Source organism: Mesoplodon mirus, assembly GCF_964341445.2.
Source record: "Mesoplodon mirus genome assembly, chromosome: 16".
NCBI lineage: Eukaryota > Metazoa > Chordata > Mammalia > Artiodactyla > Ziphiidae > Mesoplodon > Mesoplodon mirus.
In genome coordinates, this window is record NC_138992.1 from 2,953,665 (window position 1) to 2,978,079 (window position 24,415).

General features: G+C 47.1%; 1 protein-coding gene across 7 annotated transcripts in view; it reads left to right on the plus strand.

The window, feature by feature from the left end:
• Positions 1-23,908, plus strand: part of PTK2 (protein tyrosine kinase 2) — a 250,919-nt gene extending 227,011 nt beyond the window's left edge. For 6 of the 7 annotated variants that reach the window (XM_082601577.1, XM_082601574.1, XM_082601573.1 and 3 more), the window contains 6 exons: positions 6,369-6,431; positions 12,068-12,107; positions 12,444-12,550; positions 17,695-17,850; positions 19,765-19,845; positions 22,662-23,908. In XM_082601577.1, coding sequence (XP_082457703.1) covers positions 6,369-6,431; positions 12,068-12,107; positions 12,444-12,550; positions 17,695-17,850; positions 19,765-19,845; positions 22,662-22,874 — 660 coding nt within the window. In that variant the 3' untranslated portion in view covers positions 22,875-23,908. The remainder of the gene's footprint in view (positions 1-6,368; positions 6,432-12,067; positions 12,108-12,443; positions 12,551-17,694; positions 17,851-19,764; positions 19,846-22,661) is intronic. The other variant, XM_082601575.1, reaches the window with a different exon arrangement.
• The last annotated feature ends 507 nt before the right edge of the window (positions 23,909-24,415 follow it).

Genomic DNA, 24,415 nt, shown 5'->3' on the forward strand with positions numbered 1-24,415 from the left:
AGTTGCTTTGTCAGTAGCGATTCCCAGATTTTTTCTAACAGATCAGAATCGATAGCTGTGTATTGAAGCCTCCTGTTTTAGGACTTACATCATTGTATGAGGTTACTTTTTATCGAGCACTTTGGAGAGTCGAGCATCCCTCAGATGCATCCCTCCGTCGGCACACATAAGGCAGGCTCTTGCCCTGGGGCACACAGCTGTGACCTACAGCGCAGGGTCTTTGTGGTGTCCCCACCCCCTTCTCTGATCTCAGTGCAGCCCAAGTGGTTTCTGAGTTGCCTCTGTGCCTGTGAATCCACGGCTGTAAAAGCTCTCTTGCAAACTGGCCAGAGAGAGCCGGCAGCCTTGACTAGAACCTCAGTCCATTGAGAGGACATTCTTTCCTATTGGGTGCTGCTTAAAGAGAGAGTAACTGTGTTACTTGTTTATTTTTATTGCCATGCACACAGTCATTTTCTAATGCAGAGCTGGGCTGACGACAGGATTTTAATTTTAAAATGAGAACGTTTTGAGTATATAAAGCCTGCTTTGTGTCCTGAGAAAGGAAATGAATGTTTGAGCTGCTTTCCCTCTCGCAGCAGAGCCAGTCAGCGGGAATGAAAGGTGAACATCAAGATGGGGTAAGAGAGTCCAAGACGGGGACTCTGTTCTCAGCCAGGCCACATCCCTCCCATGTGTATTCCACAGTCCAGATTTGAAGACAATGTGTAGTGCAAGGGGAAAGGACTTTGAGTTGAAAGCCTTAGGTTTGAAGTTTTCTAGAGTGATAGCAACATGGGACTAGAGATCAAGCCTGAATGGTTGGTTACTGTGTCCCCAGAACCGAAAGCAGCGCCTTCAGCCCCCATCTGCTGCCTAAGAGAAGGGAATACGCATGCCCACACGGAAAAGAACTGGAGATAACCCACCTACCCATTAACAGCAGAATGGATGCAACAAGGGCATGTTGCACAACAGTAAAAACGAACAAACTACTACACACAACCACAGGGCTGAATCTTAGACACCGTGTTCACAAAAGATGTCAGACACACACACGAGTGCTTCTTACAGGACCCATTTATGTGAAGTTCAGAAACAGTCGTCTGGGCTGGAAGTCACAGGAGAGGTCCCTTTGGCGAACTGGAGCCTGCGGGTTACCTGCTCTGTGTCTTGATTGGGGTGGCGTGTTAGGCAGGGGTACTGACCTTTACACTTAAGAACTGTGGGCTTTGTTGTATACAAGTTATACCTGAATTTGAAAAAAAGAAAGAAAATGCATGCCTGATGGGGAAAATAATCAAATAGGCCCAGACATTCTTTATGTCTGTTTTCTGTTTCTGTAAGATTTTAAATAGAAACTGCCTTTGCCTCATATCTTCAGATCCAGAATATTTTATTTTGAAGTGTAATTGACTTAGAATATTATATTAGTTTCAGGTGTACAACATAGTGATTCAGTATTTTTATATATTACAAAATGGTCATCAGTGTAGGTCTAGTTACATCTGTCACCATACAAAGTTATTACAGTATTAGCCAATCCATTCCCCACACTGTACATTACATCTCATTGGCCCATTTATTTTATAACTGGAAGTTTGTCCGTCTTAATCTCCCTCACCTATTTCACTCATCCCCCCCCACCCCTCCCCTCTGGCAACCACCTGTTTTCTGTATCTGTGAGTCCGTTTCTGTTCTGTTTGTTCATTTGGTTTTGGGGAGGTTATTTGTTTTTTGTTTTTTTTAGACTCTACACATAAGTGAAATCATACAGTATTTGTCTTCGACTGACTGACTTCACTTTGCATGATACCCTCTGTGTTGTTGCAAATGGCAAGATTTCATTCTTTTTTACGGCTGACTAATATTCCATTGTGTGTATATGTACCACATCTTCTTTATCCATTCCTCTATAAGTGGGCACTTAGGTTGCTTCCATATATTGGCTATTGTAAATAATGCTGCAGTGAACGTAGGGGTGCATATATCTTTTCAAAGTAGTTTTTTGGTTTTCTTCAGAAAAATACCCAGAGCCGGAATGACTGGATTATATGATAGTTCTTTTTTTTTTTTTTTTTTGCGGTACGTGGGCCTCTCACTGCTGTGGCCTCTCCCGCTGCGGAGCACAGTTTCCGGACACACAGGCTCAGCGGCCATGGCTCACGGGCCCAGCCGCTCCGCGGCATGTGGGATCTTCCCGGACCGGGGCATGAACCCATGTCCCCTGCATCAGCAGGCGGACTCTCAACCACTGTGCCGCCAGGGAAACCCTGTTTGTTTGTTTTAATACTTTTTTTTTTTTAAGGAAACTTTATTACTTTTATTTATTTATTTTTTTGGCTGCATTGGGTCTTCGTTGTTGCGCGGGCTTTCTCTAGTTGAGGTGAGCGGGGGCTACTCTTCCTTGCAGTGTGCGGGCTCACTGTGGTGGCTTCTCTTGTTGTGGAGCACGGGCTCTAGGCACTCAGGCTTCAGTAGTTGTGACACGTGGGCTCAGTAGTTGTGGCTCATGTGCTCTAGAGTGCAGGCTCAGTAGTTGTGCCACATGGGCTTAGTTGCTCCGTGGGGATCTTCCTGGACCAGGGCTCAAACCCGTGTCCCCTGCATTGGCAGGCAGATTCTTAACCACTGCACCACCAGGGAATTCCTTTCATAATTTGTATATTTCTAGTTATGGTCTTTTCTTTTTTGATTAGAGAAGACCCTTTAACATTTCTTGTAAAGCCAGTTTTGTGGTGCTGAACTCTTTTACCTTTTGCTTGTCTGTTAAACTCTTTATCTCTCCTTCAAAGCTGAATGATAGCCTTTCTGGGTAGAGTATTCTTGGTTGTAGGTTTTTTCCTTTCATTATTTTGAATGTATGGTTCCACTTCTTCTGGCCTGCAAAGTTTCTGTTGAAAAGTCAACTGATAGTCTTATGGCAGTTCTCTTGTACATAACGAGTTGCTTTTCTCTTACTGGTTTTAAGATTCTCTCTTTATCTTTAGTTTTTGCCATTTTAATTATGTGTCTGGTGTGGACCTCTTTGGGTTCATCTTGTTTGGGATTCTCTATACTTTGACTTGGATGTCTCTTTCTCTTCCCATGTTAGGGAAGTTTTCAGCTATGATTTTTTTCAAATAAGGTCTCCACCCCTTTCTCTTTTCTCCTTTTGGGACCCCTATAATTTGAATGTTAGTATGCTTGATGTTGTCCCAGAGGTCTCAAACTATCCTCTTTTTCTTTTTTTATTTTTTCTGTTTATCTTGGATGATTTCCACCGCTCTGCCTTCCAGTTCACTGATCCGTTCCCCATTCCTCTGTATCCAGTCTACTGTTGATTCCTTCTAGTGTATTTTTTCCGTTATTGTATTCTTCAGCTCTGTTGGGTGCTTCTTTGTATTTTCTGTCTATTTGTTAAACTCTCACTGTGTTCACCCATTCTTCTCCCAAGTCTGTTGAGCGTCTTTATGATCATTACCTTGCACTCTTTATTCGGTAGATTGCATAGCTCCACTTTGCTTAGTCCTTCTTCTGGGGTTTTGTCTTATGCTTTTATTTGGAATTCCTCTGTCTCCTCATTTTGCTCAATTCTCTGTGTTTATCTCTGTGTATTAGGAAGGGTCAGTTACATTTTTTCAATCTTGGAGAAGTGACCTTATGTAAGAGACATCCTCTGGAACCCAGCAGCACCCTCCCCTTTGGTCACCAGAGCTGTATGCTTTTGTCCCATGTGTGGGTTGTGTGGGTCCTTCTGCTGTGGCTGGGCCAGCTACCATGGGCAGCTGGTAGGTGAGGCTGGCCCAGCCCTGTTGGATGCCTGGCCCTGCCTTGTGCAGTGGCTGCCAGCCTGCTGGTAAGAGGGGCTGGGTCCTGGGGCAGCTGGTTGTGGGCCCAGAGGGCTAGAGATCTAGAATATTCTGTAAGGGGAAAACAGGAGAATTTAGCTTCACCCAGTAGCAGAAACAATAATAGAATCTCTTCTTTTTGACAGGCTGTCTTTGGCTAGATTGCTTTTTAGTTCCCAGCGTGACACTTTTATTCAGACAGGCTCTGCCGACTATATGAGGAAAACGCTTAAATATTTCTATTCATGGAACACAAGTGGACTTTACATAGATAGGCCTCCTTTAAGATTGAAACTCTGTCTTTGGAAAAGTATATCATTGGGGAATTGTGCATAAAGAAAAATAAGCCATTTCATGTATTTTATATGAAAGTAAAAATAGATAATTCATGTAAATACATGAAATCCAGCACCTTACTCTATAAGCAAACAATATATGAACTGCTTTTGTTTAAGTAAAAACGTAAATAAAATATTTTCCGCACATAGGAGATACTCACTACATATTTGCTGCCTGATTGAATCCAGCTCGTGTAGCCTGTAGCAACCGGTTCTGCCTTTCTTTTTTTTTTTTTTTTTTTGCCGTATGCGGGCCTCTCACTGCTATGGCCTCTCCCGTTGCGGAGCACAGGCTCCGGACGCGCAGGCTCAGTGGCCATGGCTCACGGGCCCAACCGCTCCGCGGCATGTGGGATCTTCCCGGACCGGGGCACGAACCCGTGTCCCCTGCATCGGCAGGCGGACTCTCAACCACTGCGCCACCAGGGAAGCCCCCGGTTCTGCCTTTCTAAGCTTCATGTTCCTCCTCTGTAAAATCTTTTCTCCTTTGCATTTTTATTAATGCATTCCTTCAGCACATATTTACTAACCATCTCATGTGTGCACACTTCTGTGCCAAGCACTTACTTAATCCTTATAATAACTGTGTGGGTGAGGAAATGGGTTAGGAGAGGTGAACCTTGTCCAAGGCAGCTTAGCATCTGTGAGAGGAAACAGAGATGTTCTACTACTTAGGGAAGGGGGAGGGGCAGATTGCAACAGGTGGCATTTTGTTCATTGATTGGCTGCAAGTTTTAAGTGAAGTCCAGCAGTGCTGGGGCACAGTCCATCGCAGACAGAGGCAGGACCAGCTTGGCATCTGATACCCTCAATTTTTCAAATGTTTAAACCCTGTGACTCAGTAATTCAATTCTTAGAAATCTGTCCCCAGGAACTAATCAGGAATTTAGTCAGAGATTTGTATACAAAGATGTTTACCCACAGCCTATTTATACAGTTGAAATTTTGAAAATGGCCCAAATGTTCAACAAACAGCAGGATAACTGTTTATTCTACTTGACACGTGCATGGCAGTGACTCAGTACTTTGCCAGTATTAACTCGTTTAATCCTGACAAGGATTGGGGTAGTGCACGGCAGGTGCTGTTATCACCCCATCTTAGAGATGAAGAAGTTGAGGCCTGGGTCACACAGCTGGCAAGGGCGGGAGGCTGACCTGAACCCTGATGGCTACTGCCAGAGCCCACGCTATTTCCACCTTTCTCTGTGTGTGACAACATTCATGCTCTGGAATATTATACAGTATTCTAATGTTTTTACCAATTTCCACTATATAATATTATATGAAGGTTATGAAATTATATGACATGGTTTCACTTTTGAAAACACACATTTAAAAGAAAGGAGAGATGAAGCTTCTTTCTCCATCAACACCCCCGACAGGTGCTTGCGGATGGTGTCCTCAGTGTTGGGCCCTTCTCAGGTGTAGAAAGTTCGACGAATCAGATGTCAAGACGTTCCTTGTCTAACAAGGAAGTTGTGACTGCCTGATCTCTGCCAAATAGAGGGTCTGTAAGATACAGTGGACTGGCGGAGACTAAGAGATGAGCGGTCAGCCAGTGTGCCTGGCGGGGGCAGGGGGCAGGAGTCGGCGTGGCTGCCTGGGGACCCCGTGAAATCCATGCCATCGTGGGGCAGGCTGGGGCCGCCTCACAGCATTGCTTTCACGAGGAGAAAACCTGCGAAGCTCCACACCTTGACAGCATGTGGCCTACTTTGTTAATCTTATGTTAAGTGAAATTCATTTACTCTTACTTATATTAAGTCAAGATTTCTCTGTTTGGTTTCTGTATTCTGGATGCAGTGCCGGGGGAAAACTTGTCACTGGATCATTTGCTGCTTTGGCAAGACAGCCAAGTACCATATAAGCCTTAACCTACCAGGAAGCAGGCATTGGTGCCTCCTCCTGGGGTGGGGATTTTCTCAGTGAAGAAAACTCGCTTTGCTGCTAGGAAGAGAGGTGAAGTGCACATCTTCATGTGTCCTGTGGGGCCAGGGCACAGGTGCCAGTCCTGTTAGCTGTGCACGTGTGCGGAGAAAGGGGCTTTGCTGGGGCAGCTGGCCTGGGCTTGTCACCACTGGGCTTTGAGAATTTTTGTGAAACTGGGGAACTTTTAACTCTTATTCAGAAGACAGTTGTGTTACAAAGGAAGAAACTTAGTACAGAAATATGTCAGTGGTTTTCAAACCAAGAATGAAACTGTTTGCTTTCGTTTCTCTAGAAACCTGACGTGCGGCTCTCTCGAGGCAGCATTGACAGGGAGGATGGAGGTCCTCAGGGCCCGGTAAGCAGCTGCCACGTTCTCCTCAGGACCTGGACCACGGTGTGTCCTGGGATCTCCAAGCTGACTAGCATTTGTTGTATGGAACACAATAATTCATTCTATAACTAAAATCAGCGTTTTAGCCAAGATTATTAAAACGTACAGTACGCAGCCCGGCATGCATATTCAGGTAGAAAAATGTCTACCCCAATACTAATACACTCTTTTCAATAGTAAGCTGAACTCTCTGTGTCCTAAAGAAATACGTACACACATTGTTGCTACAACAAGCTGTCATCTGCTAAATTTTTACACTCTTGTTTCGTGTTTTATGGAAGTTTCCATAGTCACAGAAAACTTGTTCAAGCAAGATTTTTTTCTTCTGGGTGTTGTAGGGGGAAATGCCTGAATTTCTCTTTGAAGACCTAGCTTATTATCATTATTCCAAATATATTTAAAGACTAAGCTTATTATCATTATTCCAAATATATTTAAAGACCTAGCTTATTATCATTATCCCAAATATATTTAAAGCCTGCTAGAAATATTCCCTGGTCTTCAGGGGAGAGTAGTTAAAATTGTTAGGATTTCCATTAGCAGATATCTGGTTAAAATAAATGCAGATTTCTTTAAAACGTAAAGAAATCTCCAGTAAAAAGGGGAAATGTGCACTTGCTGGGTAATGGACTTAGGGAGATAAATCTCCATCCACCCTAATAAGGCTTATGAGTAGAAATAAACCATTTCATTTCTAGACACACATGCATACACATACATACATGCATGAGACTGTGTCATCATCCAGCTCCGAGATGCATAGTTTTCCCTAGTCTGTGCTATAAAATCCAGCTCCCACTAAGATCTGGGCCCTAGATGTGTTCAGTCGCCAGCATGTGAAGGTTTGGCATTTCCCATAAGATATGCTGGCACAATGGGCTCTACAGACAGAACATTAGGCATTCCTTAGTCCACAAGTGCAGAATCACACTGTTCCCCAGTTAACATCTCCACATGCAGTGCTCTTTCTTTATATTGGAAAGATGACATGTAGCTGAAAACATTCCCTCTAAGATCAGGAACAAGACAAGGATGCTGACTCTTGTCACTTTTATTCAGCATAGTATTGGAAGTCCTAGCCACAGCAATCAGACAGGAAAAAGGAATAAAAGGAATCCAAATTGGAAAGGAAAAAGTAAAACTGTCACTGTTTGCAGATGACATGATACTTACATAGAAAGTTCTAAAGATGCCACCAGAAAAGTACTAGAGCTCATCAGTGAATTCAGTAAAGTTACAGGATACAAAATTAATATACAGAAATCTGTCACATTTCTGTAGATTAAGAATGAACTATTATTCATTGTTTCCTGTTAAGGGAACAATCCCATTTACCATCGCATCAAAAAGAATAAGATACCTAGGATTAAACCTACCTAACGAAGTAAAAGCCCTGTTCTTGGAAAACTAGAAGATACTGATGAAAGAAATTGAAGAGGACACAAACGGATGGAAAGATAGACTGTGTTCTTAGATGGAAGAAGTAACATTGTTAAAATGACTGAACTACCCAAGGCAATCTACAGATTCAGTGCAATCCCTATCAAAATACTAATAGCATGCTTTATAAAACTAGAACAAATAATTTTAAAATGTGTATGAAAACACAAAAGAACCCAAATAGCCACAACAATCTTGAGAAAGAAGAACAGAGCTGAAAGAATCACCCTCCCTGACTTCAGACTATACTACAAAGCTATAGTAATCAAAACAGTAAGGTACTGGCACAAAAACAGACGTATAGATCAATGGAACAGAATAGAGAGCCCGGAAGTAAACCCACGCACTTATGACCAATTAACGAGTGACAGAGGAGGCAAGAATATACAATGGAGAAAAGACAGTCTCTTCAGTAAGTGGTGCTGGGACAACTGGACAGCTACATGTAAAAGAATGAAATTAGAACATTCTCCAACACCATGTGCAAAAATAAACTGAAAATGGATTAAAGACTTTAAGATCAGAAACAAAAGGAAACAAAAATTTTTTTTTAATTTTTAAAGATTTTTAAGGGACCTAAATATAACACCAGAAACCATAAAACTCTTAGAGGAAAACATAGGCAGAACACTCTTTGACATAAATCGATCTGTCTCCTAAAGCAAAGGAAATAAAAGCAAATATAAAGAAATGGGACCAATTTAAACTTAAAAGCTTTTGCACAGCAGAGGAAACTATTGACAAAATGAAAGACAGCCTACTGAATGGGAGAAAATATTTGCAGATGATATGACCGATATGGGATTAATATACAAAATATATAAACAGCTCATACAACTCAATGTCAGAAAAAACAACAACCCAATTAAAAAATGGGCAGAAGACCTGAATAGACATTTTTCCAAAGAGGAAATACAGATGGCCAACAGACACATGAAAAGATGCTCAACATGGCTAATCATCAGAGAAATGCAAATCAAAAGCCCAATAAGATATCACCTCACACTGGTCAGAATGGCCATTATTGAAAAGAACTCAAATAACAAATGTTGGTGAGGATGCGGAGAAAGAGGAACCCTTGTACACTGGTGGGAATGTAAATTGGTGCAGCCACTGTGGAAAACAGTATGGAGGTGTCAAAAAACTAAAAATAGAACTACCATATGATTTAGCAATCCCACTCCTGGGCATATATCTGAAAAAAAACAGAAACATTAATTTGAAAAGATACATACACTCCAGTGTTCATAGCAACATTATTTATAATTGCCAAGATACGGAAGCAACCCAAGTTCATCAACAGATGAATGGATAAAGAAGCTGTGGTGTATATATATATACAATGGAATACTACTCAGCCATAAAAAATGAAATTTTGTCATTTGCAGCAACATGGATGGACTTGGAGGGTATTATGCTAAGTGAATAAGTCAGAAAGACAAATATTGTATAGTATCACTTACAAACTAGTGGATATAACAAAAAGACTCAGATATAGAGGACAAACTAGTGGTTAACAGTGGAGAGGGGCAATACAAGGGTAGGAGATTAAGATGTATAAACTATTTTGTATAAAATCAGCCACAGTGGGAATTCCCTGGCGATGCAGTGGTTAGGGCTCGGCGCTTTCGCTGCCAGGGCCCGGGTTCAATCCCTCGTCAGGAAATTAAGATCCCGCAAGTCGCACGGTGCAGCCAAAAAAAATCAGCCGCAAGGATGTATTGTAGAACACAGCGAATATAGCCAATATTTTATAATAACTACAAATGGAGCATAACCTTTAAAAACTGTGAATCACTGTAATGTACACCTGTAACTTACAGTGTGCATCAAGACTTCTTTTTTTTTTTTGCGGTATGAGAGACTCACTGTCGTGGCCTCTCCCGTTGCGGAGCACAGGCTCCGGACGCGCAGGCTCAGCAGCCATGGCTCACGGGCCCAGCCGCTCCGCGGCATGTGGGATCTTCCCGGACCGGGGCGCGAACCCATGTCCCCTGCATCGGCAGGCAGACTCTCAACCACCGCGCCACCAGGAAAGCCCAAGACTTTTTCAATTAAAAACATGATAACATATTGAGCAGTTGGTCCCAAATTGTTAAGAGGAAAGAGTGAGAATAAGCATGAAAGTCAACCCTATTCAAGGGACCAGCTATTTATAACGTCACTAATAGGAACATTTTTTAGAAAAGGGAAACCCTGTTCCAAGATGTGGCATGTAGAAGGTACCCAGAACGTATGTGGAGTGAATGCATGAATGAATGAATGATGAGACAGAAGGATTATTGAGAAACACTTTGTGAAACAGACGACGCATGACGGGGCCGCTTGTGATCTCATAGTACTTGCCGCACACCAGGCCTGGGTGACAGTAGGAGCGCTTAGTCCTGATGGAGCGGGTGCTGCGCTGGGTGCTTCCCTCCTGTCACCTCATGAGTCCTCAGCACTCCTGTCAGGTCAGGCGCTGTGCCATCCACATGCCACAAATGAGTCAACTGAGGCTCGTAGGAAACGCCCGAGGTCACTGGTCCCCATGCCGGACGCCAGACAAGGCACTCAGAGCGTGACCAGGCGCCAGCCTGCTCTGCAGGCCTCTCCCCTCCAGGGTCTGGATTAAGCTGTGGGGTTCATAACACACGCTGATGGTTGCTGGCTTTTCCGCTTCTGTCCTTTGCTAAGATAACTGTTTGGTTTGGCCCACTTCTCAAAGTGCTCCAACTTAACACTTTTGAAAATGGGCCCCAGTTTCAGGGAGAAGCGTTTGGAAAGCAGTGTAGACTGTCAGTAGGTCTGAGCTAGTTAATAGACACTAGTCACTGCCTCGTGGAAATTGATCCTGTCTGTGTGCATAAAAAGTAAAAATAAAAACTATGTAGATTTTCAAAATAATATGCAAGTTGGCAGCATGTTCATTTTGTGACAATTCCCCATAGGGGGTAAGTGTCACTGGCCTCCGCGTTCAAACGGGAAAACCAAAGCCTCAAACTGGTGAGTGACTCACTCCTCCAGGGCCAGCACCGCACACGCAGCAGAACCAGAGCCCGGCCCGTCCCACTGCCCAGCCCGTCAGCCTCTGCACACAGGGACATACATAACATCTGTTGAACTGATCCAGAAAGTTCTGAGAACAGGATTTTCTAATTATCGCACTTTCTTGTTCCCTGAGTATCAGGAAATTCTTTAAGTCTTTTTACTGCTGGTCAGTGAGCACAGCACAGCACAGCCACAGCCTGTCTCTTTGCAAGGTTTTGGCCCACTTCCCACTGTGTCAAGGAATCCTTGTTCTTCACACCTTCCCACTCGGAGGGTTTTTCTAGTCTTTAAAATTGGGAGTGTTCAGTGGCCTGGTGGAAGCAGCCGTGATCCTGGGCAAGGAGCAGTTGTGACTGTGCCATCTCATGGTCCTTTATTTTAAAGAAGTGGATGTCTACTCAGTAAAAGTAAAGCACCTTAAAGTATATGTATTTTAGCCAGTTTATTGTTTTAAAATAAGCAAGGAAAGTCCCTCTTTTCAAAAGTAGGATATAGTTTGAAGATACTTCTTTTCATTCAGTCAGCCTAGGATAAGTGGCTCTAATCGTAGCTGCAGGCGTGGCACCCTAGACTAGGGCTGGTCCTATGTGGACCTGCCTTTTTTCCTGTGCCCGGGCTGGTTTGGCTTCCTGGCTTGGCCTGTGGCTTGTCCAGAACGATGGAGGTGCCACACCAGGTTCTTCAGGTGGCAGTGACAACGTAGACATCCCAGTGCTAGGAAGCCTCTTCTCATTGTCATTGTCCCTGATGGCACTCCTTGTAATCAGAGAAGGAGAGGGTGGGAGAGAGTTTCCAGACACAGGACAGATTTCACACCCATGAAGTTGAACTGGAGACCTCCATGGGCATAATTTCTTTAAAGAAAATTTGAAATTGGTGTGACCACCCCTGACTGTGTTCCCATCGCGATTCCTTCTGTGGCAGCCCTTATCCCTTACCCCATTGGCATTATTTGCTTATTAGCCTAATCCCCTGTCCCCACCTGAGCCCTTGAAGGCAGGCCCCTCCCCGTCTTGTTGGTCTTTGACATTTAGCCCAGGGGTCAAGGGGGTGGGTGGAGAGGGTGGGAAGGGGAGGCCGTTAATCTTGTGTGCCCTGCTGCATTGACCTGGCTTTTTCTTTTCCCACAGACTGGAAACCAGCACATATATCAGCCTGTGGGCAAACCAGGTAAATGAAGAAATGAATCGAGTGTCACAAAATTTGTATAATTTGGAGGGAGGGGGGTTTTGATGTATAGTTTCTTAGTTTTGGAAAACCTCATGTTGTGTTAACACTTTTCCCCCTACAGACCATAGCAAGTACGATGTTTACCAGATTCAGCCCACGACTAGAATGCTGGAAAACAGACTTTACTGCTCTAATGCATCAGAAACACCTCTGTAGGGTGCCCTCTCTGAGATTAGCTTCTGTCGTAATAACATGAATCCGTGTTTGTTTGTTTGGGGGTTGTTTCCATTCTCTTCATTAATGTACGTTAAGTAATGGGACTCATTCCTTTACCAGATCCTGCAGCTCCACCAAAGAAACCACCGCGTCCCGGAGCCCCCGGGCACCTGAGCAGCCTTGCCAGCCTCGGCAGCCCCGGGGACAATTACAACGAGGGTGTCAAGGTGAGCGCCCGAGCCTGTGCGCAGCCCAGGACCCCACGGAGCCTTTCACTCTGGGCGATGACCCTGCGATATGCAGTGGGGTCGGGGCTCGGTGGGACTGGGGGGCTCCTTGGTCAGCTCCAGACTCCTCTGAGTCAGGACAAACTTTACTGGAAAACTCTCTTTTCTGTTTATCTCTCATGTGATAGATTCTAGGGCCTCAGTCAGATCTTAACTTTCTGAAGACATTTTCCTCTTAGCAGACAGAATGTTTCTTTGAGATAAAAGTGCTGGGGTGGCTTCTGGTTTTACAAATGAATCAAACAAGGACGCCTGGGGAAAGCAAGGCCTTCTGTAGGCTCAGTGTCTCCAAGTGTGTCAGTGTGGCCTAGTAGGCGACTTCCATCCTTTGCCATCTGGGGCCAGCGTGTGTAGAGCAGCGTGTGCTGGGGACCACAACCTCCTCTGTATGTCCATTTAAGGAGAGGGGTACACTCTACTTTCCATTAGGTCAGTTATCTCTCAAAATATGTCCTCCTTCTCAATTCTGATACATTTTGTCTTCACATTATCTATTTATTTATCTATCTATCTATCGATCTATCTTTGGCTGCATTGGGTCTTCAATGCTACATGCAGGCTTTCTCTAGTTGCGGCGAGCAGGGGCTCCTCTTCATTGCGGTGCACAGGCTTCTCATTGCGGTGGCTTCTCTTGTCGCGGAGCACGGGCTCTAGGCGTGCAGGCTTCAGTAATTGTGGCATGCAGGCTCGGTAGTTGTGGCTCACGGGCTCTAGAGTGCAGGCTCACTAGTTGTGGCTTACAGACTTAGTTGCTCCGTGGCACGTGGGATCTTCTCAGACCAGGAATGGAACCCGTGTCCCCTGCATTGGCAGGCAGATTCTTAACCACTGCGCCACCAGGGAAGTCCCTGTCTTCACATTTTAATATCTCTATAAAATCAAGACGGTGTGTTGATTTAACTGGCATTTTTTTCCCTTCTTCGTGGTGCATAGAAAAAGGTACATCTTAGAATTCAATAGCTATGGGATCAGTTAAGATAAACTTTGTTTCACTAATAACCACCATTCATTGAGTGCCACCTGCTGTGGCAGAACCTGCCCCATGTATTTCAAATCCTCACACCAGCCTCACGGAATTGGTGGTCTTACTATTGTTCCCACCCGTCGCATGAGGCAGCTACAGTTCCCAGAGGTTAAAGGGCGTGTTCAAGGTTACGGCCTCCCCATAGCTGAACCAGCATTTAGTGGCAGACGTGGCTTTCCGCACACACATATGTGCTGCTGCTCCAGGTTTACCCCCAAAGCCAAGCGGCTGATTCCTGGATATGAGCAGGTGTATTGCCATCTTAGCAAGTCAGAGAGGTTGTCCCCAGGCAGAGAAAATGTCATCTCCAGTTGCGAGCCAGCCTACAGCTGGAGGGCGGCGACCAGTAGTGAAGCAGCTGGCACTGTCTGGGGCCAGCCTGCTCCCTGCGGAGCCTAAGAGGAACCACGGCGCCAGAGGCGCCCCTGCACCAAGGGTCAGGCAGTCAGCTCCTGGAAACCAGGGTGCTGGTCCTGGGGGCTGCCTGGGGCTTGGCTCCCCCACCTCCTGGGCCTCCAGGCCCAAGCAGCCTCCCCGCAGCCCCCCCTAGCACCACAGAGGAGCAAAGGAGGACACACCCTTTCCCAGTGTGGTTTCGTGACATAAAGTTTAAAAGGAAAGAGAGGAATTGGGTTAATGAACTTTCTTCATGTTTCATAAGCAAAAGAAGAAACTTTGAAAAGGGCTTGTATTGCAATGAAAAGCCAACTTTAAAAGTGGATCAGATACCAGCTCAGAATTCTGACCTATATTCATTTTTTACATTTGAATAAATATAATTGGGAAATACCCTTTTTATAGGGTGTTGAGCAAGTAGAAATCTTTATGGAATCTTTTAAGTGTGCTTACTTAAAGTACACTCAGGAGGGGACTTCCCTGGCAGTCCAGTGGTTAAGAATCCGCCTTCCAATGCAGGGGATGCGGGTTCGATCCCTGGTGGGGTAACTAAGATCCCACATGCTGCGGGGCAACTAAGCCCGCGCTCTAGAGCCCGCGCACCGCAACTGCTGAGCCTGTGCACCACAACTAGAGAGAAGCCCGTGCGCTGCAGCAAAGAGCCTGTGCACCGCAATTAAGACCCCACGCAGCCAAATAAATAAATATTTTTTAAAAATACACTCAGGGGACTTCCCAGGTGACACAGTGGTTAAGAATCCGCCTGCCAATGCAGGGGACACGGGTTCGATCCCTGGTCCGGGAAGATCCCGCATGCCACAGAGCAACTAAGCCCGTGCACCACAACTACTGAGCTGTGCTCTAGAGCCTGTGAGCCACAACTACTGAGCCTGCGTGCTGCAACTACTGAAGCCCACGTGCCTAGAGCCCGTGCTCCACAACAAGAGAAGCCACTGCAGTGAGAAGCCTGCACACTGCAACGAAAAGTAGCCCCCGCTCTCTGCAACTAGAGAAAAGCCTGTGCACAGCAACGAAGACCCAACACAGCCAAAAAAAAAACAATCAGTAAACATTTTTTAATAATTAGTAAGTGTGAAGTATATGTCTCTACTTCTTCGTGACATGTCTGTTCGGTAGAGGTTATCAAATCCAGCCTGAAAGAACTGTACTCTTTTAATACAGAAATGCTTACCTTTACCTGGGTGTAACTGAATAATTCATCCAACTCATAGCCAGAAATCAGTCTTACTTTCTCCTTGGTGGCTTTACGTTTCGGCTCTGAATTATCGGAGTCTTTGAGGACCCCACCCCACCCCAAGTGGTTGGGATTGGCTGCGTCTCTGTGGGCAGTGGTGTGTCTAACTGCCTGCCGAGGGGCCTCCAAGTGGTCAAGCTCCAGAAAGTAGGCAACCAGTGACAGCTTTCTCTGCACACCAAGCTGGTACTTTGGGAGGGTCCCTGTGAATGGCCCCTGGAAGCTTTGTGACAGCGCTTCTGTGACAGTTGGGCAAAGGGTGAACACAAAAGAGCAGAAACTTTGAACGGGTTAGAACAAACCACCGTCACCTCCTGGAGTCAAGAACTGTAGTTCTTCTTGATGGAGCCCCAGCTGGCACGCCTCCTGAGGAAACACGGCCTTTTACTTTGATCCCCTTTGAACTGGCCCTCCTGCCCCATTCAGCATCTCAGTGCAGAAGATAAAATGCTGATGCGGCTTCTCTTAGAAGTGATGCTGCTATGAATAACCTCCCTTTTTCTAGTGCACAGAAAATACACAGTGTGGAGGGTTGGACCTCAGAATTTAGGACTCTGCTAAACTTCTATACCAAAGGGTACTTTTTTCAGACAATTCTAAGGGAAGGTCAAGAAATCCATATTTCTCTCAATTAACTTTGCCTATTATGTTACAGTAGAGTAGGCTTGGTTTAAACTGTAGAGAAAAAAAAACATTAAAATTTCTAAGTTTAAAGTAAGGGAACCCAACCATAAGAACTGGTTCAAATGAAGGGTTTTATGTTTGTTTTCAAAATAAGCTCCTGATATCTTTAAACACAGCCCCAAGCCAGGCATCTGTATTTCAGCAGGCTGGCTAGGTCGAAGGCCATTTCCAGGGATGTTGGATGTTGGGGCCAGGCCCAGGGAGTGAGGGTGTGCAGTTTCTCCAGAATCCCTCAGATGTCCAGTGGGCAGCTTTCTGTGAATACAAGCATAGATACGCTTTCTTTCTTTTTAAAGACCCGTAATTCTTTGGATTCTTGCACGGCTGCCAGATTGTCATTCTCGGGCTTTGCATGTTGTTTTCCTCATTTACTTGTGAAAACAAGCATGGTGCATGGCAGACCCCTACTGAGTGTGTGGGTGCCCTGAACAGACGGCCCAGCGGCTACACGTTGATGGCCCGCCGACTGAGCCGACAGGCAGAAACTCGCTCCTCTTGTTCTGCTCATGTGTTTTTACGGGGGGTTTGTCTGCTGCCTCTATTAATATTGTTTTTCTTTTTTCCCTTTCTCTGATAAATTTCTTTAACTTGTCCTCACCTTCCGTTCGACAATAGCCGTGGAGGGTAAGCACGTGGTGTCTGTGTGTCTGTCCGGCTCTCTGTCACACCCCGCTCTGCATGCGACTCTGGACCAGGAATCGGGAAGCCTGGGGAGGGCGCTTTTGCTTGGTTTGTCACCAAAAGCAGCATTTATATTTGCCCAAGAGTGAGACGTGAACATCTGTGCAGTGATGGAACATTCTCGTCCCTTTGTGTCTCATGGCTCAGGGATGGGCACCCAGAGTTTGAGACTGAGCACTGGCAGCAGATTCATGAGTGAACAACTACTGGGTGCTGTCATTTAGTCTCAAAGTAGCCATATGCAGTCCTTTTGGTGCCTAGGGTGGCCAATTTGACTTTCTAAATACGCTGAAGGTTCCCTAGAGGCCCTTGTGCAGCCTTCAGGGCTCAGGTTGTCTTGGATAACATTTGTTGAAGTCTCTGTGCCCAGGCCCTGGGACGGGCAGTTTTACATATGTTCCTTCATTTTACCCCCATCACAGCTGCAGGTGAGGGGGCAGTGCCCACCCCCCACCAACAGAGCAGCACCCGCACAGCTGCCACCTCAGCAGCGTTCTGGAAGCAGATGGTGTCCATTTAAAGAAGACTTGCATTTGCCCACTTTTTGTAACCATAAAAGGAATGAATACACGTTTCCATTAGGTGGTTTGAAGGCAACTAAGCTGAGCCATACAGGTTTTACTGCAAAATTCAAACTAAGTGGAAATTCTTATAGTCTCAATGTAGAACACTTGACCCCTTAGCCAACTGTCTCTAAATCCTCAGAGAGATGTAAAATATCTGGATTCTTTCTCTTTTGGTGAATGATTTTGGGGGGATGATGAATCACTTCTCTGAATGAATCTGGGGCTTTTAGTATAATGTGTGTGATTCCATCTCATTTCCTTTAACTGAGCTCAAAGTTAGAAAAAAAGGTGCCTTATTTATTTGTCACTTGGATGAATTGCTTTGCTGTCATCCTCAAGCTGAACTATGTCCCCTAAGACAAGAAGATCAGTTATGTGATGTGCTTTGATCTCTTTTAAAGACCCCTTCTAACCTAGTTGCAGTGATATGACGCCATCTGCTGGAGGATAGAAAGATAACCGGCTTCTGTGTTGGCAGCTTCAGCCCCAGGAAATCAGCCCCCCTCCCACGGCCAACCTGGACCGGTCCAATGACAGGGTGTACGAGAACGTGACGGGCCTGGTGAGAGCGGTCATCGAGATGTCCAGCAAGATCCAGCCAGCCCCGCCAGAGGAGTATGTCCCCATGGTGAAGGTGAGCTCAGCCCCGTCGTGTGAAGCAGGAGACATTCCCTGTGCCCTTCGGGTCCAGCCTGACTCTTCAGAAGGTCTGCATCCCATGGTGATCACTGCCATTCCCGACCTTGACCCTGGAATGTCCTGAGCAACAGAGTCTGTCAATAACTACTGCTCATACGTATGATCCTGAGTGAGAAAAGATGCAGAAGAGTACTTACAGTCTGATGCCATTATGACTTAGGGGAGGTAATTACAGTGTTAAAGTGCCAAGATAGACGATACTTGGAGACCCTGCTTTCAGTTCTTTTGGACATTTACTCAGAAGTGGAATTGCTGGATCGTATGGTAGTTCTGTTCCTAATTTTTTGAGGACACACCATGCTGTTTTCCACAATGGCTGCACCAATTTACATTCCCATCAGCAGTGCACAAGGGTTCTAGTTTTTCTCCATCCTCACTAACACTTCTTATTTTCTGTTTTGTTTTGTTTTTTGATAGTAGCTGTCCTAATATGTGTGAGGTGGTGTCTCACTGGGCTTTTGATGTGCGTTTCCCTGATGAGCAGTGAGGTTGAACATCTCTTCATGTGCTTTCTTGTGTTGGCCATTTGGGTGTAGTCTTTGGAGAAATGTCTGTTCAAGGCATTTGCCCACTTTTTAATAGGGTTGTTTGGCTTTTTGTCGTTGAGCTTCAGGATTGAACACCGTTTTTAGTGTACCAATGAGCAGTCTCTGGAACAGCTTCTTTTAAACCATCAGTGTGGAGCTGCTGCTTGGAAGCTGTGATGTTTTGTGGGCAGCACAGTCAATCCATTCTGGTTTCGTTTTTAGGCTATACTCCCATAACATGTACAACCAAAGTTTTTAAGGGTGAACTTGCATGAACCACAGATGGGTTTTTAAAAAATACTAATAAATTCAACAATATACAAAAGCAACCAGAATTTTGTACATAATAAGATTTTTTATGGTGATTTTATAGAAGCTGCTTTTTTTTTTTTTCTTTTTTTTTTTGCGGTACGCGGCCCTCTCACTGCTGTGGCCTCTCCCATTGCGGAGCACAGGCTCCGGATGCGCAGGGTCAGTGGCCATGGCTCACAGGCCCAGCCGCTCCGCGGCATGTGGGATCTTCCCGGACCGGGGCACGAACCCGTGTCCCCTGCATCGGCAGGCGGACTCTCAACCACTGTGCCACCAGGGAAGCCCCTAGAAGCTGCTTTTTTAACCATATTACTTTGGCAAAATGACCCTCTTTTTGTTGATCCAGTGTCAATAACTAGCATGTCCTTACTGGTCTTGTTCCTACTGCCTGTATAACTTAGCACCTGAGTCATTACATAGTTGACCCTCCTAAGAATGACAACGACAGACATTTTAACTCTAACGTCATATCGTTTTTAATCACAGCTGGTCCCTTTAAGCTCCGAGTGGCAGAGGGAGGGCTGTTGTGCTCCGTGTACATAGTGGACGAAGCTCCGGGGTCAGAATGGCCTCCGTCGCAGACTGCCACCTGTCGTTCCCACGTGCGGCAGCAGTGACATCCTTTTTGGTGGCCCATGAGGCTTTGGAAAGCACTGGGGAGAGAAGAGAGTCACGGAGCACACGCAACCCCAGCACCGCCTTCCCTGGGCTTCCGTGCGGCTTTTCTTACATGAGCCTCCATTCCCCTGTTCCCCAGACAGTAGAGCATGAGTATTCAGAGATCTGAATCTGGAGGAAATTGCCTCATAACTTAATGAGATCAGGCTCAGCACTGTGGAAAAAAAATACAGAAATTTTCCTAAAAAAAAAAAAAAAAGAAAGAAAAAGAAATTTTCCCTAAAGTGGTGAAAAGGAAATGAAAAATCATGTAACTGGAAGGAAACACTGTCATTGCTGGCATGAAACTCCTTGACGTGCGTCCTAACACTGGGTGTGGTCCTGTCTGTTAGGAAGTCGGCTTGGCCCTGAGGACGCTGTTGGCCACCGTGGATGAGACCATTCCTGTCCTGCCCGCCAGCACCCACCGAGAGGTAGGGCCTCATCCAGAGGGCAGCGTGGCGGGGGGAGCACAGCGCGCGCTCTGCAGGCGTGACCTCCTGTCCGGGCCCCAGGTCGGGGCTCAGGCGACTGGCCGTCCATCTTCGGAGCCGTGTGGAGCCACCGCACCGTGTGTGGGGTCCCGGCCTGCAGGACGGGGCGTCCGTGAGGACAGGTGGGGAGCACAGGATTGGGGCTGCTGCTGCCCTGGAAGCCTCCAGAGCGAGGACGGAGGCTGTGGAAACGGACCGCGAGAGGCATCCTGCCCTCCTTCCTCGAATTCCTCTGGAAAAATTCGAGTTTGCAAGTGACCTTGGTTTTCCACTTAAAGCAGCGATATGAACATTCCTTGTAACTAGTAAATAGGCTTAGCGCTGGGGTGTGCGCCCAGCCCTGCTCACTTCCCACACCTCGCCCTTCCAGCTCCAGCGTCCACGTTCCTGCTTTCTCTCTCGGGGTGCGTGAACTGTCCCTCCCCCAGTAGGCACTCTGTTTGTTTTTGTTTTCTTAGTTTTTACTGTGAAATGATTTCAAACTTGTGGAAAAGCTCTGAGAGCAGCACCAAGAACTTCCAAGCGCCCTCGCCCTGATCGCGCCGCCTTCCCCCTTTGAGCCATGTGCGTCCTCTCTGCACGCACAGGCTTTACTTCTCCAGAGCCCCCTGGGGGCCGGTTGTGCGCACCTCGCCCTCTTACCTTTAGTATTTGCGTTTGTGTTTTCGAATAACGGGCCATTCTCTTACCCTGCACGGTCACCGCATCCTGGAATTTAACACTGACCAGTGTGCTCATCTGTCAGCAGGTGGTGGTCTGGGTTCACCAGTCACCCCAGTAATGCTTCTCCCTCTGGCTGGAGACAGCCTGGGGCTCACGTGGCCCCTGACACCGCTCAGCGTGTCTGTGTGCCTCTCTCCTGGGACAGCTCCTCAGCCCCGCGCTGTCTAATGCGGCAGCGTGTAGGCCCCCTGTGCTCCAGAGCCTCCCTGGCGTGGAGCTGAGGGGTGTTCTCTAAAGGCTGATGTTGCCTCCGGGTCAGGCTGAGGTTTTACATCTGCGGTGAGGCTGCGTCCTCCTCAGAGGTCGTGTCCGAGGGCATCACGTCCAGCAGGGTGTCTGGACACGCGGGGCAGTCGGGCACAGCTCCTGCAGCTGGCCCTGTAAGTGGCATCAGTTCACCTGCATGACACCACTTAAATCATTTTGGAAAATGCCTCTGACTGGTGTCACCATGTAACTTAATATTTCTGTCCAGTTCAGAGATTAACTAGTTTATCTGCTTTATTAGAAATTTAATTGGTTTTCCACAATGAGCAAGGACTTTGCCCCCAAATGGAGACGCTCCGGGTGCCAGAGGCAAGCAAGTGGTATCCTAATGGATGGATATTTTGGCAGGACCGTTTCTAACTTCCTACCTTAGCTGATAACGGCTGCAACGATCTCCCTGTGTACCTGGCTCTTCTGCACACCGTGTGCGCCTTCCTGTGCCCCTGCTCCCCTGCCGCCCTCTGGACCCGGCTGTCCCTGACCTCTCTACTGCATCCACCCAGGGGTCACCGGAGGCCATCCCCCCACCGCCTTGACCCCTTGGCAAGACCCCTGGAGTTTCAGAGCCTTGCCGGCCCCACCCCCAGCCTTTCTTTGCTGCCCCGATGGTGGCCGCCCCCAAGGTGCTCCCCGGACTTGTGTTTTACAGATGCCTTTTCTCCTTAGCAGGGCTCCCTACGCCCACAGATCCAGATGTTTGAGGCCCTCACCCTCTGTGCTGTGAGCGGGCCCACTCCCTGTGCCCCGGGCACTAGCTGTCTGCGGGACGTCTGCCCCTGTAGCACATTCTGCTTGCAGGGTCAGTGGGACCAGCATGCACTCACCACCCTGCCCAGCACGAACCACACGCACGTGTGCGCACACACGTGCAGACAGCCTGTGTCACTCACAAGTCTCAGGTCGGGCCTTGCGTCTCCATCCTCGCGGCCCCGTCCCCTCTTCCCTGAGGTATCACAGCAGCCTCTCAGCTGCTTACTCCACCTCTGGGCTCCCCCTGCCCTTCCGTTTTCTTTCCACACTGCCACCAGAGCCCTCTCTAGATTAGGTCATTCCCCTTCCTTAAATTCCTTAGGCCTCCCCATTACTAAGTTGAGCAGGACCAAGGTGAACGTGGGTGGCTGACGAGGCCCTTCACGGTGGAGGCCAGCAGCTCATGCAGTCTCGGCCAGATGCAGGCGAGTTCTCTGTGGAGTCTCTCCACCCGTCTCAGAAGGAGTGAACTGCTCCTCTCCGGGTCCATTTCTGTGGCGTGATTTTCCCGTGTGTGATGGGCAGCTCTGTGCGTGCTTCTCCCACACTGGGCTGTGAGCACAGACACACTGGGTCACTCTTGCGTCCACAACTCCAAGGGCCTCGTGTACAGTAAGTGCTCGCTGATGTTTGAAAGAGCACGTGGCTAGATCGCCGCTGGTTGAGTACACAGGCTGGAGGGACCGCGAGACACCCCGAGCAAAGCTCTCCAGCCCTGTGGCTCCTCCCACCAGCCCTGCCCCCGCTTCCCACCTCTGATCCGTTGGCAGGGTCTGGAGTTTACATCAGAGTGGAGCAAGTGTCTGGTGACACCCTTGAACCATCTCCTGCGTAGCAAAGGCAGGTCTTGAAGCAGGTGCAGTAGAAAGCGTGTGGGCCTGGAGGTGGAGACCAGGTTCTGTCTTGTTTACGGGGAAGGAAGAAAGTTTCTCCTCCTGGAGGCACCTAAGAAAAGCGCCTAAGAACGCCCCGTGTGTTGGCTGCAGGAGGCTCTCCTGACCCTCTTGTCCTTGCAGATTGAGATGGCCCAGAAGCTGCTGAACTCCGACCTGGGGGAGCTCATCAACAAGATGAAGCTGGCCCAGCAGTATGTCATGACCAGCCTGCAGCAGGAGTACAAGAAGCAGATGCTGACGGCCGCGCACGCCCTGGCCGTGGACGCCAAGAACCTGCTCGACGTCATCGACCAGGCCAGACTGAAGGCCCTGGGGCAGACGAGGCCGCACTGAGCGCGGGGCCTGCTCCCCGCTCCGCCGCCGCCAGCAGCGAGGCTCTGCCCGGCCGTGGGCGGCAGCCCTCACAGCGCCGACGCTCTGGCTGAGGCTGGCTGAAAATCTCATACAAGTTTAACCGCATTTTGATGTGGGTTGTTTTGGTTTTGGTTCTTTAATCATGGTGTTCAGAAAAGTCCGGGATCCAAAATGTGGCATTTTTCTGAGAATAAAAATTGTACGTGAGAAGCTTTTAAAGAATCATGAAGAACAGATTTTGTTCACATCAGGATATGCTTTCGTGGAAGCGGCCATGGCAGTGATGCACTGGTTCCTGAACTGGCCGGACTGGTCCTTGGAAGAAGACAGGAGGAAGTGGAGGATTCCAGGAAACCCAAGGGGCTGAGAATCCCTTTGCCAACCGCAGACTTACTATGCAGGCTGGAATTTTTGTCGTTAGAACACTGTTCAGTTGCAATATGCTAATACCACTTTACAAAGAAAGAATATAAAAGCTATATTTTGAAGACTTGAGTAATTTCAGAAAAAAACTACAACCCTCTTGTCTTTCCTGCCTTTTACTTTCATGTGAGTATGTGAAGCATTTGGTTGGAAAGTAGCTGTAGAACACACTAAAAACTTTTGTCTTTTTTCACCAGAATAATGTGCCAGTTTTTTGTAGCGATGTTATTTCTCTTGGAAGCAGAAATGCTTTGTACCAGAGCACCTCCAAACTGCATTGAGAAGAAGTTCTGGAACCATCCCTGTTTTCCATTTTTATATAATTTATAAAGAAAGATTAAAGCCATGTTGACTATTTTACAGCCACTGGAGTTAACTAACCCTTCATTGTGTCTGTCTTCCCAGGAAAGAACTGGGCAAAACAGAGATACACGGTTTCCTTTTGATGTCCAGTTTTACCATCCATTCTGTTAAATAATTTTGAAAAATATGCCCTCTCTTTAGTTTGTTGGGGGATATAAATTATTCTCAGGAAGAATATAATGAACTGTACAGTTACTTTGACCTATTAAAAAGGTGTCACCAGTACAGTGCTTGGTGTAATGTCCTTTCTGTGGGTTCTGTTCCTTCAGATCATTTGAAATTTCTCAGGTGACTTGTCAGATAAAGTAACAGACAGGAAAGCTCTCGAGAATGATTAGTTTCTTTTATTCCTTGTCTTGTCGACAAGTCAAGAACACTCCTCATAAGTCAACCTTTTTGTTCCATCTTCACGGTTAAATGCAGAAACCGAGCTAGGGTGATGTCGTCCCTGAAGGACTTCCCTCCACAGGCTTGGTGTCACCGCCGCCTGTCCTGCCTCGGGGAACCTGTTCTCTTAAGGGAACTGTCAGCATGACAGACCCCAGACCCACCCTCATCTCTCTAAGCCTCTGGCGCGCAGCACTGGGAACCTGGAGGGAGAAGAGCTGGGGCCCAGCCCCCAGTGGAGGGACTCGAGCGTGTCCTGCAGGAAGACGCACGTCCCCGTGTGCAGCAGAGTCACTCCCCTCGGGGCTGCCTGGCGTCCTCTTCGTCTGAAGAGAAGCTCAGGGAGG